The 20,948-nt window shown below is 40.3% G+C and overlaps 1 protein-coding gene across 2 annotated transcripts in view; it reads right to left on the bottom strand.

Moving 5' to 3' along the window:
• Positions 1-13,786, bottom strand: part of PTPN14 (protein tyrosine phosphatase non-receptor type 14) — a 120,773-nt gene extending 106,987 nt beyond the window's left edge. Inside the window, exon 1 of one of the 2 annotated variants that reach the window (XM_073216924.1) lies at positions 13,322-13,786. In XM_073216924.1, coding sequence (XP_073073025.1) covers positions 13,322-13,338 — 17 coding nt within the window. In that variant the 5' untranslated portion in view covers positions 13,339-13,786. The remainder of the gene's footprint in view (positions 1-13,321) is intronic. The other variant, XM_073216925.1, reaches the window with a different exon arrangement.
• Between the last annotated feature and the right edge of the window lie 7,162 nt (positions 13,787-20,948).

Genomic DNA, 20,948 nt, shown 5'->3' with positions numbered 1-20,948 from the left:
TAATGTCATAACTGAACACACAAAATATCACCAAATAATGCACTGGTGGAAGTGTTATCCTTTTTCTTAATGTTATCTTTAAATGTCCAATACTAGAACATTAAGGAACACCATTAACTTTTACTCATTCAACTCATTTCCACTGAGCAGCTACCAAGCGTCAAGACACTGTAGATACAAAGAAGAGGACAACATGGTTCTCATCTTCAGGAAGCTCATGATCTAGTGAGAATAAATTTTTAAGCATCAGAGAGGGGAGATGGCATTCTCTGGAGAGAGGTTTGACAGCTGTGTTTAAGATGTTTGCAAAGTAATATTATTGCCTTTTTATCCTTACAAATTTCCCTATTAAACACACAGACATCAAAATAGGCTCTTGACCTCTGTGCTACTCGGGAATGAATTTCAGCAAGATGAGCTGTTGTCGCTTCTCAAAATACGAAATTCACTCTACCCTCCCTGGTCAGCATTAAAAGACATCAGAGTTTTCCCTCATCTATGGTGTGGCTAAGATTGCTCCTAAGAAAGGTGGTAAAAGGAAGGCCCTTTAAAAGCTGCTCTTTAATAATGAGGAGAAAGGTGACTGTGATACTAACAATGGTGATTCATAATTGCAGCTTCAATGTACTGAGCATTTTATGTGTCAAGCACTGTGAAAGCAGTTTCCATTCATGACATCATTTGACTCTTATAGCAGCCCTATGATGTAGACATATTATTTATCTCCATGTTACAGATGAGGAAAGTGCGGACTGAAGAGGCTGAGACTTGGCTCAAGAACACAAAGCTGGTAAGTGACAGAGCTAAGCCCAAATACTTACCCACTGTATGACGCCCTCCCTCAGCTGCCCTTCTCCTGCCCATGCACCAAACATCTGCAGGGGGCAGGAATCCGCCATGCCATTTCTAATCTCCATGCCTTCAAGTGCAGTCACCTCTAAGAGGCCCTACTTCCCGACCTTCATTGAGTTGACTCCTTACCTTTCAGAATTCATTTGGAGCCTCCTTTCTAGGGAACTTTCCTAGACCACCCCTCTCTAAGGTCTGATGCCTCCTCTCCAAATTTGCTCAGCCCTGGGCATGGACCTCCTCCCTCACAGCACCTATCCCACTGTGCCCTTCAGTCATGAGCTGCTCAAACTCATGGACCCTTTCATATCCAACTGGGCAGCTCCTCTGCCTAGCAAAGTTCTTAGGCATAGCAGGCATCCAATCAACTGTGTTGGCTGATTGAACAAATGAATGAGGAAAGAGAACTGAAGTTCTAAGGGTTATTCCAGGGCAGTCTCTGGAGTCAAAGTTACCTGAATACAAGTCCTGACTCCATCCATGTCTTACCAATTTGACCAACTTACTTAACCTTTTTAAAGCCTCAGGGCCCCATCTGTAAAATGAAGGCTAGAAAGGAACCTCAAGCTCTAAAGACTTTAAATTTAGCAGTTTAGCAAAGTGGCATATAGTATATGTTCAGTAAACATTAGCTTTAATAGTAAAGGACAAGTCAAAAAAACACCCTCTAATAATATAAAGGACTTTGCTTTTGGTACCTGCTTCCTCCCTCCCCTCTAATCTCAAGGCTCTGAGCAAGTAGAAGGGTACTCTTCCCATAGTGTGGCCGGAAGGCTGGAAGGATCTCTACCACAATCAATCCCACTTCCTTCCAAAGCTAAACATTTAAGGCTCACTTAAGTTTCTCTATAAAGCTTTGAAGGGGGGGGGGAATGTTTCACACAAAAATCTTTTCTCCCCAATATTTATTTCCCTAGGAATTGATGGCCTATCTCAGAATAAACCAGTTGCTACAGTAACATTTACCTTTGATAGATCACTATTAGTAATTGTATCATGTTGATCACTAGATCATAGTTAAAAATCTTAGGTCATTTCATACCGAATTCATCCAAACATCCTCGAACATAAATTAAACCACAGAAGTGTTTCCCATTTTGTATGTGTACATGACAATACCATGAAAGATGTCAGAATTCATAGTTACATTTATGCTACATTGAGAAATACAATTTGCTTAATACGGTATAACCCCATATCCAGTGGCACAGGAATGATTTGTTTTGAAAATTACATTTTCTTTAATAGGTTGTAAAAATCTATAGATTTTTTTTGTAATGATTATATAGGACTAGGAATGGCCTGGAAAAATTCTAAAATCAAGCCACATTTTATGTGTTCTCATGATGGTACAACGTAACACTAGTTCATGGGTAAACAGTGATGTACGGGCTCTACAGCGGCTGCAGACTGCTTATGCTCCAAGAGGCGTCCCACTGGTATTCACGGGTACTGCTAAAGCACAACTGCATCTGCCTCTGGGCTTATATAATGAACACTTTGAAACCACAATGTTGGTTTTGAAAGGAGACTACAGGATGAGATGGGGACACCAGAGTCCCCCTCAACAGTTTAGTTCATTTGAGTAGCCCACCAGAGCAAATGTACACCTTTCCCTTCTATGCTTCATTCTGCTTTTCTCTCTCTCGCTCCAAAAAAAAGGCTCGTTTACTATACTAGGTGTTAGTTAAAAAAAAAAAACAGAACATTAAACAAGAGATTTATCTTTGGTACACAATTTAAAACTACTGAGAGACACAGTGAGATCAGTGGAGATGATATAAGCTGATATGAGGGCCCACGTGAGACCCACTTTATATCCACACAGGGTCCCCTATATATGGTCAAGACTTGCCAAATTGGAAATGTTGGCAGAATGATTATACTAGGAGGGTCTTCTATAGAACTTAGTTTTGCTGGCATCTCTTGGATGAAGTAAGAACAACTTCTCAAGTTGTGGCACTCACCTTACCCAGAGATGCCCAAATAAACTGTTGGGACACTCCACCTGCGTCCTCTCTCCCACCTTTACTACCTTCTTTTTTCCTCCTCTCTTTCTTCCCTTATGTGTTACATCAGCAGTCTGGCCAGCCCTCTGCATGGGTTGCCACGTCCCAGGGTTATAGAGGTTGGAGGGTTCTGCCACACAAACAATGCTTTAAAGCTCTCTGATCAAAATAGCAAGGCCTGGATATGCGTCTCTTTGCCTGCCAAGATAACCAATTTAAACCGCATGTTCCATTGTGTTCCGTTGTTATCAACCTTAGGAAGTTAGAGCTCTCTTTTTTCTGAAAGAGTGGTAAGAGAAGAGACTGGGGCACTGGTCACACAGAGCAAGCTCCTACGTGAAAAGGGAGAGGATCAGAGCCCACAAAATACTCAGGAGCCTAAAGGAAAAGTGGCCTCTCACGACATTTCTAAGGCCGAGAGTCAGGACTACACTGTGGGCTGGAAAAGAGGGAATGAGGGAGGGTGATCTGGTCCCTGACAAGATTCAAGGAAAAGAAGGACTGAAGTATAATTAGCAATGCTGACCATGTGTCATCTTTACCACAAGTGACCTTTAGGGAAAGAGATGCCTGCAAGACCTGGAATTCCTCCTGCGTGACTCATGAAACTAAACAGGGCCTGCAGATCACTTAACAACTAGCTTTGGATCAAGCAGCAACTGTCTGAGAATTGGGACCAGCATTGGCGGTGAGATGTATGCAGTCTCTCTTCTTAGCCTCATCCTAGAAAGGGGTGGAGACATGTCCAAATTTCTCAAGGTGAAAAAATCTAAAGACATATAATAGTTAAAAGCATGGGCTTTCACTTCCATAAAGTATGGGATTCCTGAACTTGAATACAAAGTTTGAATTTTAAGTAACTATAAAATCTTGGGCAAACAATTTAACTTCTGTGAGCCTCAGTTTCCCCATCTACAAGGTGAAAATAATAGTTTAACTTCTGTGAGCCTCAGTTTCCCCATCTACAAGGTGAAAATAATAGTAACTACACTTCACAGGGTTACTGAAAGGATTAAACGTGTTAATGGATGTGAAGCAGTTTTCAGAGTACCTGGCCCACAAATAAACGCCTAATAAATTATCTGTTATTATAGCTATTATAACTGGAGGGAAGGTAATTTAAAAATTACCACTCAAGAAATAAAAAGAATTGAATGGTGAGACTAAAAACTAAAATAAACGTTGATACCTTCTGAAAAACAACATGAAGTTGAGAAATAAGAATTAAACAGTCAGAAAATCTGCAGGAGCTCAAAGGCATTCAAATAAGAAATAACGTGCCATTAATCCATTCCAGGAGAAAATATATTTGGACAAGACTTAAGATATCCAGTTAAGAAGAGGCAGAAAAAAAGTTGTTTGAAATACTCATCAGATGCTATTTTAATATACTGTTCACACCCACAGATAAACAACACTTCATGTTTCTTTCTAAACATAAAAATAAAACTCTCCTGGCATTCTTGGTCCTGAGCGTCTAATGTGCTCAGTAATTTTCCATTTCATTTTTATACTCACAGATTTAGAAATGCACTTCAGTTCTTAACAAAAATATTTATGCTCTGAAGTATTTATTGCTTCTGCACAACTAGATGCCAGTGTACAGATGAGAAAGGTATCCAAGAGGAAATGGGGAATAATAGTGTGCAAAGTGTTCTAGAGCAGAAGGTCAAACTACAGAACATACTTTATGAGTGTAACCGGATAGGGCTGGAAGCACAGTGCGGCTTAGCTCAGCCCTGCCCTGGGAGCTCAGCCCAAGTTCTCAAGGCAAGGAGGAGTTCTAGCTCTGGGGGACACTGGCCACAGGCATGATCAGTACCAACACACTGGAATCCCTCAGGGAAAATGGGTTACTCTAACCCCTCGCCCGCAGTCCCCGAACTTCAAAGAGAAGGACAAATCATTGGTTCTGTTTCTTTTTTTAAAAAAAACAAAATCTGTACTTGCAAATGAAGTATTACAGATAAAAGCAGAACTGATGTACTAACATATGTATATCCTCTAGGACACCCCCCCACAACCTCACTCCATAACCCAGTCCTAAGTCCTGGGACCCCTGAAGTGACCAGGGAACACTATTTAAAAAGACAAACTAAATGAGAGCTGGAAAAAGATTTGAAAATCCTCAAGAAAGATTCACATGTATATTTCCATTATTCAGCTTTATCTTGACCTATTATTATGCAGAACTGTTTTGTTAAAATCATAAAAATCCTATATAAAAATATACCAATTTCCTGATTAAACTACAGGGAAAAAGGAACAGTAGGATTCAATCATTCAGTCAATCTAGTTCAGTCTAAATGAAAAAAAAAAATTATAGAAGTGCCAGAAGAAAACCTATTATCAATGTAAGAGTATGGAATTCTTCCTAAATAAGATTCCCAAACTCAGAAACCATATCAAATTTTATCACATCACTTAAAATTCCTGCATGGCTAATGACAACATAAAAGAGGTTAGAAGACAACTACCTGGGAGAAATACTTGTAATATATGTAACAGACAAAAGGTCAGTATCAAAGAAATCCTAATAACCAATAAGATGCTAAAAAAAAGATTATAGCTGAAAGAAAAGGGCTTAGAAGCGCAGGGAGACATTCAATATCACTAGCAGGAAAATGTAAATTTAACCATACATAAGAGACCTTTTTTTTAATCTCTCAAGTTGGAAAAAAATTAAAGTCAATGATTATTTCTAGGGCTGATGAGAATATGGGGGTGTTATCTATGGGAACATACACAGGTAGATATTTTTAAAGAGAAATTTGGCATTACCTGTAAAAACTTAAGTAGCAGGATCTAACCCAGTAATTCCATTGTAGGTATCTATCCTACAAGATTCTTCTTGTACCTATGTAAAAAGATGTTCATCTCGGCATTTTTTATATATAATAAGGAAAACTGGATGCAATTAGAATCTGTATATAGTCACACAACAGGGTACTGACCACACATCTCTAGTGGCAGAAGTGTAGCATTAGGCATAGTATAATCTTGTTTCTAATTTGTTTTACAAAACTTCCTTTACATTACATATTATCTAGGTATGTACACCAGGAAAAGTTCTGGGAGGACACACAACAAACTGGCTGTTGGCAGAGTGAAAAAGAGAACATAAAAACTACTTTGGCATGTTCCCAATTTAACAAAGAGACACAGAAAAGGACAGGAGAATTCTGGAGTGAATAGCCATGGGCAGAGGATTCTGGGTGATTTTTTTATTTGCTACCTTACAAAATGTTCTATAGAGTTCTTACATTTTCCATAATGATCATTATTACTTTTACTCAGAAAACTACCAAGAGTTACACTTAAAATGTTATAATGAAGTGCTTGAGGGGACTTTTTTAAAACTTGAGAAAATAGTATTTATTGAATGTTATTGTTTCTGTCCCAAGAGCTAGACAAAAATCTTAGGACAAAGCCAGGAGTTAAACCCCTTCTTGCTCTTTCCATCCTAACACTTTGATTCTCCCAACATGGCTCACAAACATGATACAGGTTAATTTTAGTAAAGCATATATTTGATGACAAGTTCTAAATGTCATCCTGGATCAATAAGAACTAGGATAGTGTAAAAGGTTCCATGGAAGAAGATAACATGAGATAGACCTTAGAGAAATCAGAGGAGCGTAAGAAAGAGGACATGAATCCAAAAATTCCTCCTATTACCGTATTATTCATCTTTTCTCAATCTGATGGCTCTCAGTGTTTGCAAATTGCCACCTAGCTTCCCAAAAGAGATTCAAAGATGACTATGCAATGATGAAATACATAGAAACACTTAAATATGCACACATTAAATATTTAAACATGCATATTTTCAGATCCTCAAATTGCCATCCCCAAGAAAAAGACTTCAAAACCAACAGTTTACCAGATATCCCAGTTCACTGCTGGTGGTGCAACTTCTGTGGCAAGCAATTTGGCAGTAACTATTAAAATTACAAATGTACAACCTTTGACCCAGAAATGCCACCTCTAGAAATTTAGTCTAAGAATCATAGATGTGTGAAAAAATTCTTCATAACCGCAAAACTCTTCGTCACTGCAAGAAAACCTAAAAACTCCATCACAGAGGACAGGGTGAATAATGGTGTGTCCATATAAGGGAAAAAGGAGTAAGAATGCCCTTTATACACTGAAAAGAATGGCTTCCGGGATAAGAGACAATACTGACTTAGAACAGGAGTGGTATAGTGTACTAGATATATGGAAAAAGGAGGGGAGGGAATATATATGTTTGTATGTATACAAACTATCTCTAGAAGACTATTAAAAATTAACAGTCGACCTTAAAGAAGAGAACCCAAGGCTAGAGAACAGGGGAGGAATGATTACTGAATAATCTTTTGCACTTTCAAAATTTGTCATTATGTTCGATCTCTCATGCATTCAAACAAAAATAAGTGTAACTTAATGTTTAAATTTAATACATTTTATCTTCACCCTCAAAAAAAAAAAAACTTCAAAGCCAACACTTTACTTAGTAAAATTATCCATTCAACTAAACTTAGGAAGTCTGCCAAAGTTCAAGGAACTGTAATTTTTTTTAATGGTTAATCTGTCAAACTCCATGTAAAGTTGTTATATTATTTCTAAGGTTAAGTAGAAATGTTCTACAAATGCCTAAAACAATTCCAAAAAGAAAATAATACTCAGTTTTCTTTGATGTCTCTGCATACAGAAACTCTTCACATTACAGGAAACTCAACTTCAAAAGCCACTACATTTCCTACAGGAATTCTCGCTCCTGGCGTCACATCTGTACCAGCCACTTGAAGAGGGGAAGGGAAACAATTCTACCTGCCAGAGTTTAAACCAGCAACTCGTGTGTGACATTTTCTCCTGCTAGGCGATGAGTCACAATTCCAGTCGATGATATTTGGCTTTCTGCTAAATTCTAAAACATTAGTGCAGATGTGCCCAAGAATAAAAGTTCTATGCAGCATATCCGCCCAAAATATACCCACATGTCCATGCATGTTGCTGATAATATTTGCAGCAATTATGAAAGATACCTGAAAAACCATCTTAGCAGCCTGGGACAAAAGATGGACTCAAGTTCCAGATTCCCAAGGGCTATAGATCTACCCCCCTTCCCTTCCAAGGCCAATCTACAATCTCCTGTACAACAGCCCCAAGTTGGTCCTAACTGTTTAAATACCCCGACTTCCCAGATTCTTCCACAGGATGTGGGCTCACGGCTCCTGAGTGTTCTCTCCTTGAGAGGCTTCTTGTAATCAGTGCCCTGTTCTTCCAGCAACAGAAGAAAGCCACCAATACTCTGGCTCCTTGAGCTCAGGAAAGAATTCATTTTTGGTTCCTCATACAAGTGGCTTGAAGACAACCAGCTTACTGAATAAAGGGCTGAAATCTCTCTTGAGAAGAACACCATTCTAAGGTGTCAGAACCATTGAGAGGCAGACAGAAATAAATGTTCAGTAATCAATCCATCACAGGTTCACCAGATTTCAATGCATGTAAGGAACCTTAGCTACCACAGAGGGGGATAAGGGGTAACTGGTTACAGACCACCTAACGTCTTCATGAGAGAGTTCCAGAGCCCTGAAGACAGCAGAAGACCGCACAGGAAGCACAGCATCCCTGCATCACTAATACAAGGAAAACACACAGGTTCATTCGGAAGGATGGTTGTGAGCATCACAGGAAAGACTTAAAAACATCTAGTAGTTAGTAATTATTTGTTAGTGTTAGAAACTACGTAAAACACAATGAAGGCTTCACCATGCTCAACAAAAATTTGAGAACACTAAATACAGGCATACCTTGGAGAGATGTTGAGGATTCAGTTCCAGACCCCCACAATAGAGCATATGCAGCAATAAAGTGAGTCAAATGAATTTTTTGGTTGCCCAGTACCTATCAAAATTATGTTTATACTATACTGTGGTCTGTTAAGTGTACAATAGCATTATGTCTAAAAACAATGTACACACCATGATTAAAAAATACTTTACAGAGCCTCTGAGCTTTCAGTGAGTCATGATCACTGATCACAGATTACCGCGCTATAACAATAATGGAAAAGTTTGAAATACTGTGAAAATTACCAAAAAGTGACACAAGCCACACAGTGAACAAATGCTGTTGGAAAGATGATGTCAATAGATTTGCTCAATGCAGCATTGCCTCAAACCTGCAATTTACAAAAATGCAATAAATGCGAAGCCCTATAAAGTGAAGGGCAATAAAATGAGGTATGCCTGTCTCATAAAGATAGACATGTACTCTAATTGATATTCTGTGCAGTTTTAGGTCAACACCAAAGTTCAAAGAATAATGTGGCAAATAGTGAAATCCATCTGGTAGAAGTGGGCAAAAAGGCTGTATTTGTCTTTTCATATTTTAATAACATTATAGTGTGGCTTTAATATTACAGTCTCATAAGCCACAAGATGGCTGGTTAAACACAGAAAGCTTACCCAGTGAAAACATAATAAGATTACATGAACAAGGAGTTATAAACTCTTTAAGAAGTGACCCTAAGCCTGTCTTATCTCTACTGAATTTCTAACACTGTGCCTAGAACATATTGGGAGCTCAATAGAAACTTGTTAAAGAAATGAACTGAGATCACCAGATACAGCATAGAGAAAATTAACTCATTTTCATGCCATCTACTCAATTCCAAGTTGTTGTTTTGAAATTTTTTTTGTTGTAGTAATTAAGAGTGTGGGCTTTAGAGACAGAGACCTGGGTTCGATCCGGTTCTGTCTCTTACTAGCCAGGCAAATGATGTGTCCTTCATAAACCTGTTTTCATGAACAAGCAAAATATTCCTCCTTTTCCTAAAATACAGGGCACAGCATAGCAAAGATTAAACAGAAATATATATGCAAATAGTGCCCAACACATCATAGGCCCTGATAACTAATTGTAATATTAAACATTTTTATAATTTAAAAGCTAAGGAAAAATGATTAACCTTTTAAGTTTGGGAAAAAATACAGTATCTGTTGAGGAATTAGAAGAAATTATCAAAAACAAAGGCTGAGTTATTTAATTATGTGAAAGTGCCCCATAATAAAACAACATGATGATGTCAAAAATAACAGCATCACAGAAAACATAAATGCAGAAAACAAATGAGTTATTCTTATATCAATTTTTTGCATGGGACATAACCAAATTTTCCTTAGTCTTTCTTAACATGATTGTAGAAAAACTAAATGAGAAGTAGTTGAAATTTGTAATTTAAAAAACCTATTAACACAGATTATTGATAATAGATATTAGCAGCCTAACCCAACAGCAAAGTATCCCAAAAGCAAATTTCAACCAAAAAGACAAAATCCAATGAAAGAGTTCTGAATTTTAGATTCAAATTGTGAAAGTTGTATTCATTTATATTTGGAGAAACACACCCATAAATTTTAAACACAACTTTTAAAAAAATAAACCGCATCATTAACAATAAAATGGCGTACACTACTTAGTGTTTACTATGACCGACACTAGTCTAAGTACTTCATAACAACCAGCTCATTAAATCTTCAGACTAATCTCCAATGACATGTAAGTGGTAATCTGACCTAAACAGAGGGTGAGCAATGGAGTCGGGCAGGGAGATAGACTGAAGATATTTTAGATAAGGCATCTCTGACACAGCTGGGTAATCAAAGGACCAAACCTCATTGACACACTGCGGTAAATTGACTGTGAGCTGCCCCTTTTCCGTTGTTATCTCCAATATGCAAGTGTATATTTGCAAGGAGAGACAAGCTTTGAAAAACAGAGTTTAAGAAATAGAAAAATCCAAACTAGCATTCCACTTGCACTCCAAATCTCAGTGCAGAGTTGTTAAATTTCTGCCGACTCTCCGAGGTCTCATTCTTTCCTGTCTCAAAGCAAAGTGCAGCACTTAAATATGTGGTCTTGAGATCCGACTCTTGCAATGCTGTCTATGAACAACCAGGCAGGGCAATTAGGGAAAATCGAATGACATCTTTAGCTGCAGGAAGAGCACAGACACCGTCAGCAATAACTTTGAGTCGTTTTCATTTATCTGCATATGAAATGTTTCTATCTGTTCAGCAGCAAACCTACCTGACTTCACCTACTCTTATAATGTTCACCTTCTGGGTTTTGACTTGTTTCTATTAGCTCACAGGTGAGCCTCTGAGCAGAACAACTGATGGTTCCTGGGACTCTGATCATTTTGTACATGGGGCTTTCTCCTTGTTGAGGACATGAGCAGTATCTGGGAAACTCAGGTACCTTCCCCAAACTAGGAAATGGTCATTAGACTGCTGCCAAAGATGCCCCACTCTCCAATACTCCCCACTACTTACAGAAATATGGGAGCATCAATTTAAAACTAAAGTCTCCCAACTTACCTTATGGAAAATAAAGCCAACTGCCATTGCCACCTCCTGAGACCTACAGTCTGCATTCAAGGAGTCAGGAAATCCATGAGGACTGTGACCTCAGTCGGAGTCATTTAGCCAGACACGGAATGTTTTTGTCACTGCTGCATCCCAGCACCTGAGCCCAGCCCTTGCAGTGGGGAGCTGCCCAGACACATCATTTACTGAGAACCAGCTCCTTAGCAGCTGCTTCTGATGCACTACTGCTCCCTAATCCTTCTGGCAACATTCCAGAAGTCTGTGTTCTTCCCACCACACCAAAACTGTGCCTTGCCAATGGGTTCTAACCCTAGACAAGTTCACCATGGATTCAATGTGACCAGAGAAGTGACAGTGGAACATTCTTGGGGTGAAAGGGTTATACCCAACTTTATTTCCACAGTGGCAGGTCAATCACTAGAATCCCACCCACTCAGAGCGAGTCTGCATGCAGCAAGCCGGTCTCTGCCTCTGGGCCTCTCTGCCTGCACAGCCATTCTCTGGGCCTCTGTCCTCGGCACTGCCACCACTCCAGCCTCTGCTCTGCTGCAGCTTTGCAGCCCTGCCACCATGTCGTGCCCAGAGCACTGGGCGGAGCTCTTTATATAGAGTCAATAACAACATATTGCCTACAATGTGTAGTGAGCTAGCCAACCAGGGCCAGGTGAGAATCCTGGCCACAGGAACTTTCATTTTATCCACACTGCCTCCTGCCCCAGTCACCTTTCCAGGGCTGTCACATCCAACTTGAAGCAACTAAATGACAGGAACAGAGATTTCAGAGCCCGTGTCCTCAGACTGATGTCCCAGCCCCACCTCAGACACTTCCAGCAAATTGCACATTTTCAAGGAACCACTCTGCTAGGCCCTGGGGAATCTAAGGTGAATGAAGCTTGGCCCCAACCATAGCTCAACCCAATCAAGGGGGGGGCCAACAGTAAATACGACTTAGTACACCCCTGGACAATCTTCCTGCAGGAAGTAAGGTATGCAGCGAATCTGAAGGACAGCAGGATTGGCTTGGGTTAGAAAAAGTAGCCAGTGGAAGGTAAAGAAAGGGCTTGGTGCTAACAGCCTATCAAGGGTGGAGGAGAAGGAGTTTAGGTTTGTTTAACTCAATATGAGGTGACACCATCACCAAGGTAGGAAAAACAGGAAAAAGGGACGGGTCTGAGGAGAAAGTGACATTCTGAGTTTAAGGTATTTGCTAGTCAATCCACATGGAAAATTCAGCAGGCAGTTGGAATGCGCGGCCCCTGAAAAGAGGTCACTTTACAGAGGCGCTCAACTCCATAGTCACAGATGTGGCTGGGAAGGCCTCCTAAGAAAACACCATCAGGAGGGCAGAGGGCCAGATGCCAGAGCACACCTACATTCAACAGGTGACCTGGGGGGAGGAGAACCGTCATAGGCCGGGGGGAGCAGGAGGAACATCACGGAGACCCAAGAAGGTAATGCTTCCAGGAGGAGGCTGTGGTCAATGTCAAATCCCAAAGGAAGGTCAGATAAGACAGGACTGAGAAACATGCTCTGAACCTTTAGGAGATGTCTGGCCCCTTGGCAGGGTTCAAGGAGAGATGGGGCTGCCAGGAACACACACAGAGCCAAAGCCTGAAAGGGAGATGCAGCCAGCCCCCAGGGCTGCCCCAAAGCCTTGGCTACAAGGGAGAGAGCCCAGTGTTTTTTATTTTTAACCTCAGTTGTTTGTAATAACCAGGAAATATTCCAACCTAGACCAAACTATCAGTTCAGAACAGTTTACAATGAGTTCTCAGAGGTAAATCCAAGCCAGAGAGACACTGGCCAGGTCAGCCATGCACCCTCAGGTTAGACAGAAAACAGTTGTCTGAAGTGGGAAACGAAGAACATTAGACAAACTACAGAGAAATGAAACTACGGCCCTGATACCCAGTATGGGATCATTAACATCATTAGGCATAAGCTTTCCAGAACTAGCAAAAACTAATTTGCAGCCCAGCTTTTCTTTTTAAATATAAAGGTGATTTCTAATGTTTACAGAACGTTCTTCTGGAGGCAAGAGCACCAAAAGCTTCAGGTGGACCAAGCAAATGTAAACCTGAAACTCACCTCCGAGGTGGCGGCATTCTACCAGGTGACCAGCACTGATTACCCAGGAATAAGGTGGCTGACTCCTCCAAGACTGGCCCCAGGTCTCTGGCAGTGCATCCAGCCTGAAGCAGCCCATGAGAGAAAGGAGACTCCCATTTTCCTTTGCTCTGTTTTTACTTTTTTTCTTCTCCCAATCCAGACGACTGGTCCTCATAAATAAGAAATGCTCACTGTCACGTGCAGTAGAGCCGGCTAAAAGGACACGTGTGCTAACCAGAGCACTATTTTTTTCCTATTCTACACTGAGGAAAGGACTGTTTTATATTGGTCTCTAACTACACAGCTGTCATGGAGTTAAATGAAAATTCAGTACCAATCATTCTACAAGTCCGGAAAACAGGGCAAACTATTCACAGATACCACCTGCTTACTTTGCAAGGAATGAGTCATAAAATTTCTGTGCTATGTAAGTTTTATTTGCAAAAGATAAAAAAAAAAAAAAAACCTTCACAGTCTCATATAGTTAAGAGAATTATGGAAGGTATATGATCTTTGTCAAAGGTAAAGAATGGTTAACCATTAGTCATTCTGAGCAGTAGGTCTCTTCAAAGACTAGGTGTTATGTCTGGCATGTTGCATGAGTTAACCATTAACCTACTGACTAACAACAGCCCCGACAATTTTTCTCAGTCCATCAAGTCTGCAAACCAGACCGTGAAAAGGCAGGAATGCCTTCTGTTTCTAAGGTTGCTGATATGGGTAATCCCACATCAATGCTCTATCAGTAAAGGACATGTCAGAAGTCAACACTTCAACATAGGGACCCTTTTTCAGTTAATCCTGAGTCAGTAGGGTTTCATCCTAGCATATTAAATTCTACAATGAAATTTTTAAGAGGTTTATATAACACCTTTTAACCCCCAAACTACAAATCAGCTGTCATAGAGTTAAATCTACTCTCCTCCAGGATGTCAGAGTTCTACTCATTACCATTATTTTCACCAGATTGATTCAACCAACTTTCTTTTCCTCCCGGCAGTACCAACAACAATATAGTAGGGGAAAGATCATGTATTTGCTTTTCTTATACAGTGACTTTAGTTCATCAATCCTTTCTGAGTATACTAAGCTCCAGCCCCATGAGATGGTTCGGCTTTCCAAAAAAACTCAGTCACCTCACCTTCTCCTTCTTCACCTCCCATATCTTCCACAGCTTCACCTCAAAAAGCTGAGTGAGATTCCACTGCTCTGAGGATGAAGAGTCACCCCTCTACGGTGGACAAATACAGCTAGAGAGCCTCTCAATTTGTTAGTACTTCTCCTAGGTAGCTCCAAACCTAGGCCAGCACACAGTAGGTCCTTTGCAAAGGCATGATATGTTCTCCAAGCAGTTAGAGCCAGAGACCAGGGTTCCAAGCTTTAACTGGTGATTCTTTAAGGGTTCCTTGAGTTAGGCTAGCTGGATAAGCCCTTTCACCTCTGTGCAAGACACAATCAACTGGAGAAAATTCTCCCATGCTACCACAAAGGAACACTGTTAAAACTCTTTGAAAAATCACAGATCTGAAGCCACTAAATAGTAAAACACAAAACAAGGGCCAATGAGTACAGGAAAAGCTGCTCAACATCACGAGTCACTGGAGAAATAAAATCCAAAAGCACAGGGAACCACCACGTCATCCCCATTAGGCGTATAACCACTGACCAAAAAAAAGGAAGAAAGAAAACGACAAGTATGGGCAAGGATGTGGAGAAATTCTGTGCACTGGTGGTGGGATTGTAAACTGGTATAGGCACTAGGGAAAACAGTATGGAGGTTCCCCCCGCAATTAAAACTAGAACTATGAGATGATTCAGCAATCCCACTTCTGGGCATAAATCCAAAAGAACTGAGAGAAGGATCTCAAAAGAGGTATCTGCACACCTATATTCATAGCAGCACTATTCACAACAGCCAAGAGGTGGAAACCACCCAAGTGTCCATTAGTAGCTGAATGGATAAACAAAATGCGGTCCACACACTAAATGACATTGGAGTCAGTTTTGAAAAGGAAGGAAATTCTGATAATGCTACAAGATAGATGAACCTTGAGGACATTCATTATCCTAAGGGAAACAAGTCAGTACTAAAAGGCAAATACTGTATGATTCCACCTACACAAGGTCTCTAAAATAGTCAAATTCATAGAAATAGAATGGTGGTTACCAGGGACCAGGGGTAGGAAGAGTTGTTGTTTAATGGGCATAGAGTTTCAATTTTGCAAAATGAAAAAGTTCTGGAGATCTGTTTGAACAACAGTGTGGGTACACTTGACGTTGCTGAACTACATACCACAAAGTGGTTACAATGGTTACTTCCTTTGTTTTGTACCACATTTAGAATTTAAAGAAACAATTAAAAACAAACAAACAAACAAAAAACTAAAAAAAACAACAGGAATGCTGGTCCAAATACTAACTCAAATGAAAGGGATTTTAGCCTTTGAAGTACATCTGACCTATATATTTAGCTAAAAAATGGTCTGGTCTGGGATAGGAAGCAGCAGAAAAACACAAAAGGTAATTGAGGCAACTACTAGAGCAGAGGCTGAACACTGGCAGCCTGAGAGTGCAATGCAACCCACAGATATTCACTTATTCATTTGCTGTACAAGCATTTATTGAGCACCTACCACCTGACAAGCACTGTTCCACATGCTGTGCATACAGCAGTAAACACAACAGATTAAAAACTCTGCTTACATTCTGATATTTTCTTTGGTCCAGACAGTGTTTTAAAATTTGAATGTGTTGCCACTGTTTAAAAATTGAGATGTTTCACACAAAAATAGAGATTTCCCTTAGCTCTTGAAAAAATGATGTGATAGAAAGGGATCTAGAATTTCAGGACAGCAACAATGTGCTGGGATAGAAGTGACTATTCAATGGCAGGGGAGGCACTCTCTGGTTTGGCAGAGGTCTCCATTGCTCCCTATGTGGCTACAGGCATGCTTCATTCATTTATTCTTCCTGCCGAACCCTGTAAGCCTTTGTATCTTTAATCTGCATCATATTCTATGCCCATGTTTCCAAGTCGGGCTTCAGAGTTTAAACTCCACTTCTGCCACTACTAGCTATTGACTTGAGATTAACTCTCTGCCTCAGTTTCCTCATCTATAAAAAGGAGAGATGATAATAGTGTTTATTCAGAGGGTCACAAAAATTAAAGGAGACAATGCAGAGAGTTGACTTATTAGCACAGTGCTGAGCACAAAGTAAGTGTAAGAATATAATAATTTATCCTCAACTGCCTGTCTCCCCTGCAATCCTAAACACTTAGTACTTCCCTGAAAGTCCTCATCCCTAAGCTTTTTCACGTTCCCACATATCCTCAACTGCCTATAAAACCCCTAGACAATGCACCACCACCGGCTCTCTTGTCCCCTCCTGGCTCATGCCAGGAGCTCTGTCCTCTCACTGTATCATAATGTCTCCATCTGTATGTTTGTGTCTAAGTGTGTAAATGAAAAATATTTTTCTACTTCTGGATGGTATTAATAAAAATTAATTTAAAGACAAGCGCTTGTAAAAATGGGGCATTCTAAAATTTCCAAAAAAAATTCTAATAGAAGATATTAAGCATTAATGCTCATTTAAGTTGAACTGAAATAGACATGTCCTTATGGGTATCAGCTGCCTAAGTTTACCTAAAGTCATTTAAGTTGATGCTATCTGTTAAATCTTTCCAAGAAAAATGCTTAAAGTGAAGTGTAGCTTTGTCTAATGGAACTATTTAAGCAAGTGCCGTAAAACTTTTTTAACAGCTTCCCAAAATCAAATTTAAAAAGGTGCTTTTTACCCCTAGTTCACTCTGATATTTTCCAGAGGGTCCCTGGAACATGTCAGAGGAATTTTTTTCTCATTGGAGAAAATATTTGGCTAATTTATCTGCTTAATTACCTGGAAAGCACTATCACAGAGAATGATGCTAAACTTTGTTACTGACTGTTTTATGTTACAGAAATATCCAGATTTCCCTAACAACTGTCTTACAGTAAGCTCTCATCAGATCTTTAACCATTGTCATTTGTAAGTCTTTTGTCATCTATACTCACTGTTTCATTACTCCTAAACTAGTAAAGAACTAGATTTCAGCAGAACAGGTATTAGTTACATAGGATTAAGTAAACTAAGGAAGATGATTTTGTGGCTTTTTGTTTCAAATGTTGTTGATAAAGTGTTTTAAGCTTTTTCTCTTAAGCTGACAACAGTTTAGTAAATGACTGCCTTTATAAGCAGAATTGAAACTTTATCTTTCTCTCTACCTGATCCCTCCAAAAATAAAAAACTCACAGTGACTATTTTTATATTTCATGGCAGTATGTTTATTTGCACAAGTTCAATAAGACTCTGCTTTCCTTGTAAGAGGACCAATTAAAAACACTGGTTATATTACCAAGGCTTTGACTGGAACGTCATACCTGAGAGACACATGTGTAAACTCAGATATGAACAGACAGCTTTAAGGAACTAAGATTGACTTTATAAAGACAACAAAGCCCCTTAGAAGAACTGGCCTGGTACCTTGCTTACAGAGTTCCCAGCAGCCTTACCAGGTGAGTAAGGAAGGTCACTTCCTGGCAGGTGCAGGAACCTCAGGAATGTCTTGGGAACCGCAAGACGAGAGGAATTCACCCAATCTACAGGTACTGCAGGCACAAGCTGATGGCAAGTCTGGCTTGGCTTTCTGGCCTCAAGAAGCCCTTAAAAGTTCAATCTGAAATTCCTTACAAAAAGTTTCAGCAAAGATAATTAAAAGAGCCTATGTAATCAATTGCTCTTCTTGCTGCACTTATGCACATAATCAAGCCAACTATTAACTGTTTTCTTAATCTGGCTACTTCTAATAAAAATGAGGGTGATTTTAGAGAAAAGTATTGTTTCAATAATGCAGTCTTATCTATACTAAATCCTAATACTAGTCTTTGAGATGTAAACTTGATCCAGAATTCTAGTTTCCCCATGATACCTGGCTATGATTCCCAATTAGACTCCTAATATTTCTAGTTCTCATATTCAGCCATGCATTCTTAATCTCGTCAAGTTTGTCCTTCCAGAATGGAAAATCCAACTCCAGATGTTGCTACTTAACCTAATAACAATTTGTTCTATCTTGCCTAGAAGCCACAAAACTGCAAACAGTAATAGAAATGAAACCCAGAATAGAAGCGCCAACCTTCCAAGGCCCTCTCAACTGACCAGTGATGGAGACCTAGCTGCACCCTTTACTGCGCCCCCTCTCAGCATGAAGCAGCCAGAGCAGTCGTCGCCCCCTTTCCCTAGCAGCAGCTAGAGTCTCCATCTGTAGAGGGGAGAATGAGACAGGGACCATAGGCTTAGAATAAGGTTAGAGCCTCTGGAGAAAGCAAGGCAGGATATTTGCAGTCAGAGCAACGTAACTACATGCTAGGAAACCCCCCCTACTAAAACTATGTTGAACATTAAGCTCTAGAATCATTCTTCAGTGAGATCAGTTAATGTTCCCCAGATAAAGAAGAGTAGCACATGTTTTATTATGCTGATCATTTGCAATCGTGTATAAGATTCACTTTAGCATGCTAAAAGGCCCAGGCCTACGTGCTGTCTTTCCTCCTTCAGATCTCAGGAGGTACTTTTGCAAACTGAGCAGCTAACTTAGCTGCAGGCCCAGCTGTAGTCCGCATAGTAAAAGGCAGGATTCTTTAGCAAATAGACAATATCTCAGCCCGTCTTGGGCGCTGAGCAGGCAGCCTTTAGATATGCTCCCAGACCAAGACACCGGTATCCCAGAGAAAAATCAAGGCAGGAGATTCCTTATGTTAAGTTAATTTTTAATATTCAGAGAACACTTAACAAGTCCTTCCCCAAGGCTTTAGAGATAGTTCCCACCTTTTTGGACAGGCTCTAGCACAAGACCCCAAATCCCTTACTCTCTCGAGCTCCACCCTCCTTCAATATGTAGATGATCTCTTCCCATGCAGTCCCTCCCTGCAAACCTGTCAACAGGATTCTCCTTTTAAACTTCCTCTCAGAACACAGCTATCGGGTCTCACCCTCCAAAGTTCAGCTGCCTGCCGCTCAGGTCACACACCTGGGAGTTCAGCTCTCCCCAGGCTACAAGGCCATTACCATAGACAGAAAAAACTTCTCCAAACCATGCCCGTTACAAACAACAAAGACACCATCCCTAACTCCCAAATGGCAAAGACCATACACAGTAATCCTTTCCATGCCAACTGCAGTTAAACTCCAGGGTCTTCCCCACTGGATAGACAACCCCCACCTTAAGCCGTTTGTCTCAGCTTATTCCCCTCCCACCAAATCTCCCACAGGTTCCTCCTCCTCCACCCTGATGGGACCTCTTACTCTCCACATTTCGCACTGCTCGTCTCCACTTCCACTCATCCCTGAAGAAGTTTCTGCCAGCACGGAGTCCTAAGACCTCCCTTATAACAGCCATGCGTTTGGATTGTTAACCCTGGTCTCAACACTTACTCTCTCACCAGACCTATCTTCCCAACACCAGCCCTTTCTTCTCTTTCAGACTGTCCAAAAGATTGCACCATCAAGGATTCCCTTTGCCCTACAGGTTGCTTTGCTGCCTACACATAGGTCCCCAAAATGCTCTTAATCAGCCACCCTATGTAAACATAGCAATCAGCCCAAATGCAAAAAACTTTCTAACCAAACCTTTAACCAGCTTATATTACAGGATTACCAACCCCTCTACAAAGATGATGATCCTTATTAAACCTGGAAAATACCATCGCCACTGCAGCCAAGGGCTCATCTGCATAATAAAACATGTGCTACTCTTCTTTATCTGGGGAACATTAACTGATCTCACTGAAGAATGATTCTAGAGCTTAATGTTCAACATAGTTTTAGTAGGGGGGGTTTCCTAGCATGTAGTTACGTTGCTCTGACTGCAAATATCCTGCCTTGCTTTCTCCAGAGGCTCTAACCTTATTCTAAGCCTATGGTCCCTGTCTCATTCTCCCCTCTACAGATGGAGACTCTAGCTGCTGCTAGGGAAAGGGGGCGACGACTGCTCTGGCTGCTTCATGCTGAGAGGGGGCGCAGTAAAGGGTGCAGCTAGGTCTCCATCACTGGTCAGTTGAGAGGGCCTTGGAAGGTTGGCGCTTCTATTCTGGGTTTCATTTCTATTACTGTTTGCAGTTTTGTGGCTTCTAGGCAAGATAGAACAAATTGTTATTAGGTTAAGTAGCAACATCTGGAGTTGGATTTTCCATTCTGGAAGGACAAACTTGACGAGATTAAGAATGCATGGCTGAATATGAGAACTAGAAATATTAGGAGTCTAATTGGGAATCATAGCCAGGTTTCATGGGGAAACTAGAATTCTGGATCAAGTTTACATCTCAAAGACTAGTATTAGGATTTAGTATAGATAAGACTGCATTATTGAAACAATACTTTTCTCTAAAATCACCCTCATTTTTATTAGAAGTAGCCAGATTAAGAAAACAGTTAATAGTTGGCTTGATTATGTGCACAAGTGCAGCAAGAAGAGCAATTGATTACATAGGCTCTTTTAAATATGCTTTGCTGAAACTTCTTGTAAGGAATTTCAGATTGAACTTTTAAGGGCTTCTTGAGGCCAGAA

The sequence above is a fragment of the Manis javanica genome, chromosome 11, assembly GCF_040802235.1.
Source record: "Manis javanica isolate MJ-LG chromosome 11, MJ_LKY, whole genome shotgun sequence".
Taxonomy (NCBI): Eukaryota; Metazoa; Chordata; class Mammalia; order Pholidota; family Manidae; genus Manis; species Manis javanica.
The sequence above is the reverse complement of the archived record's forward strand: the minus strand, read 5'-3'. Positions and strand labels throughout refer to the sequence as shown.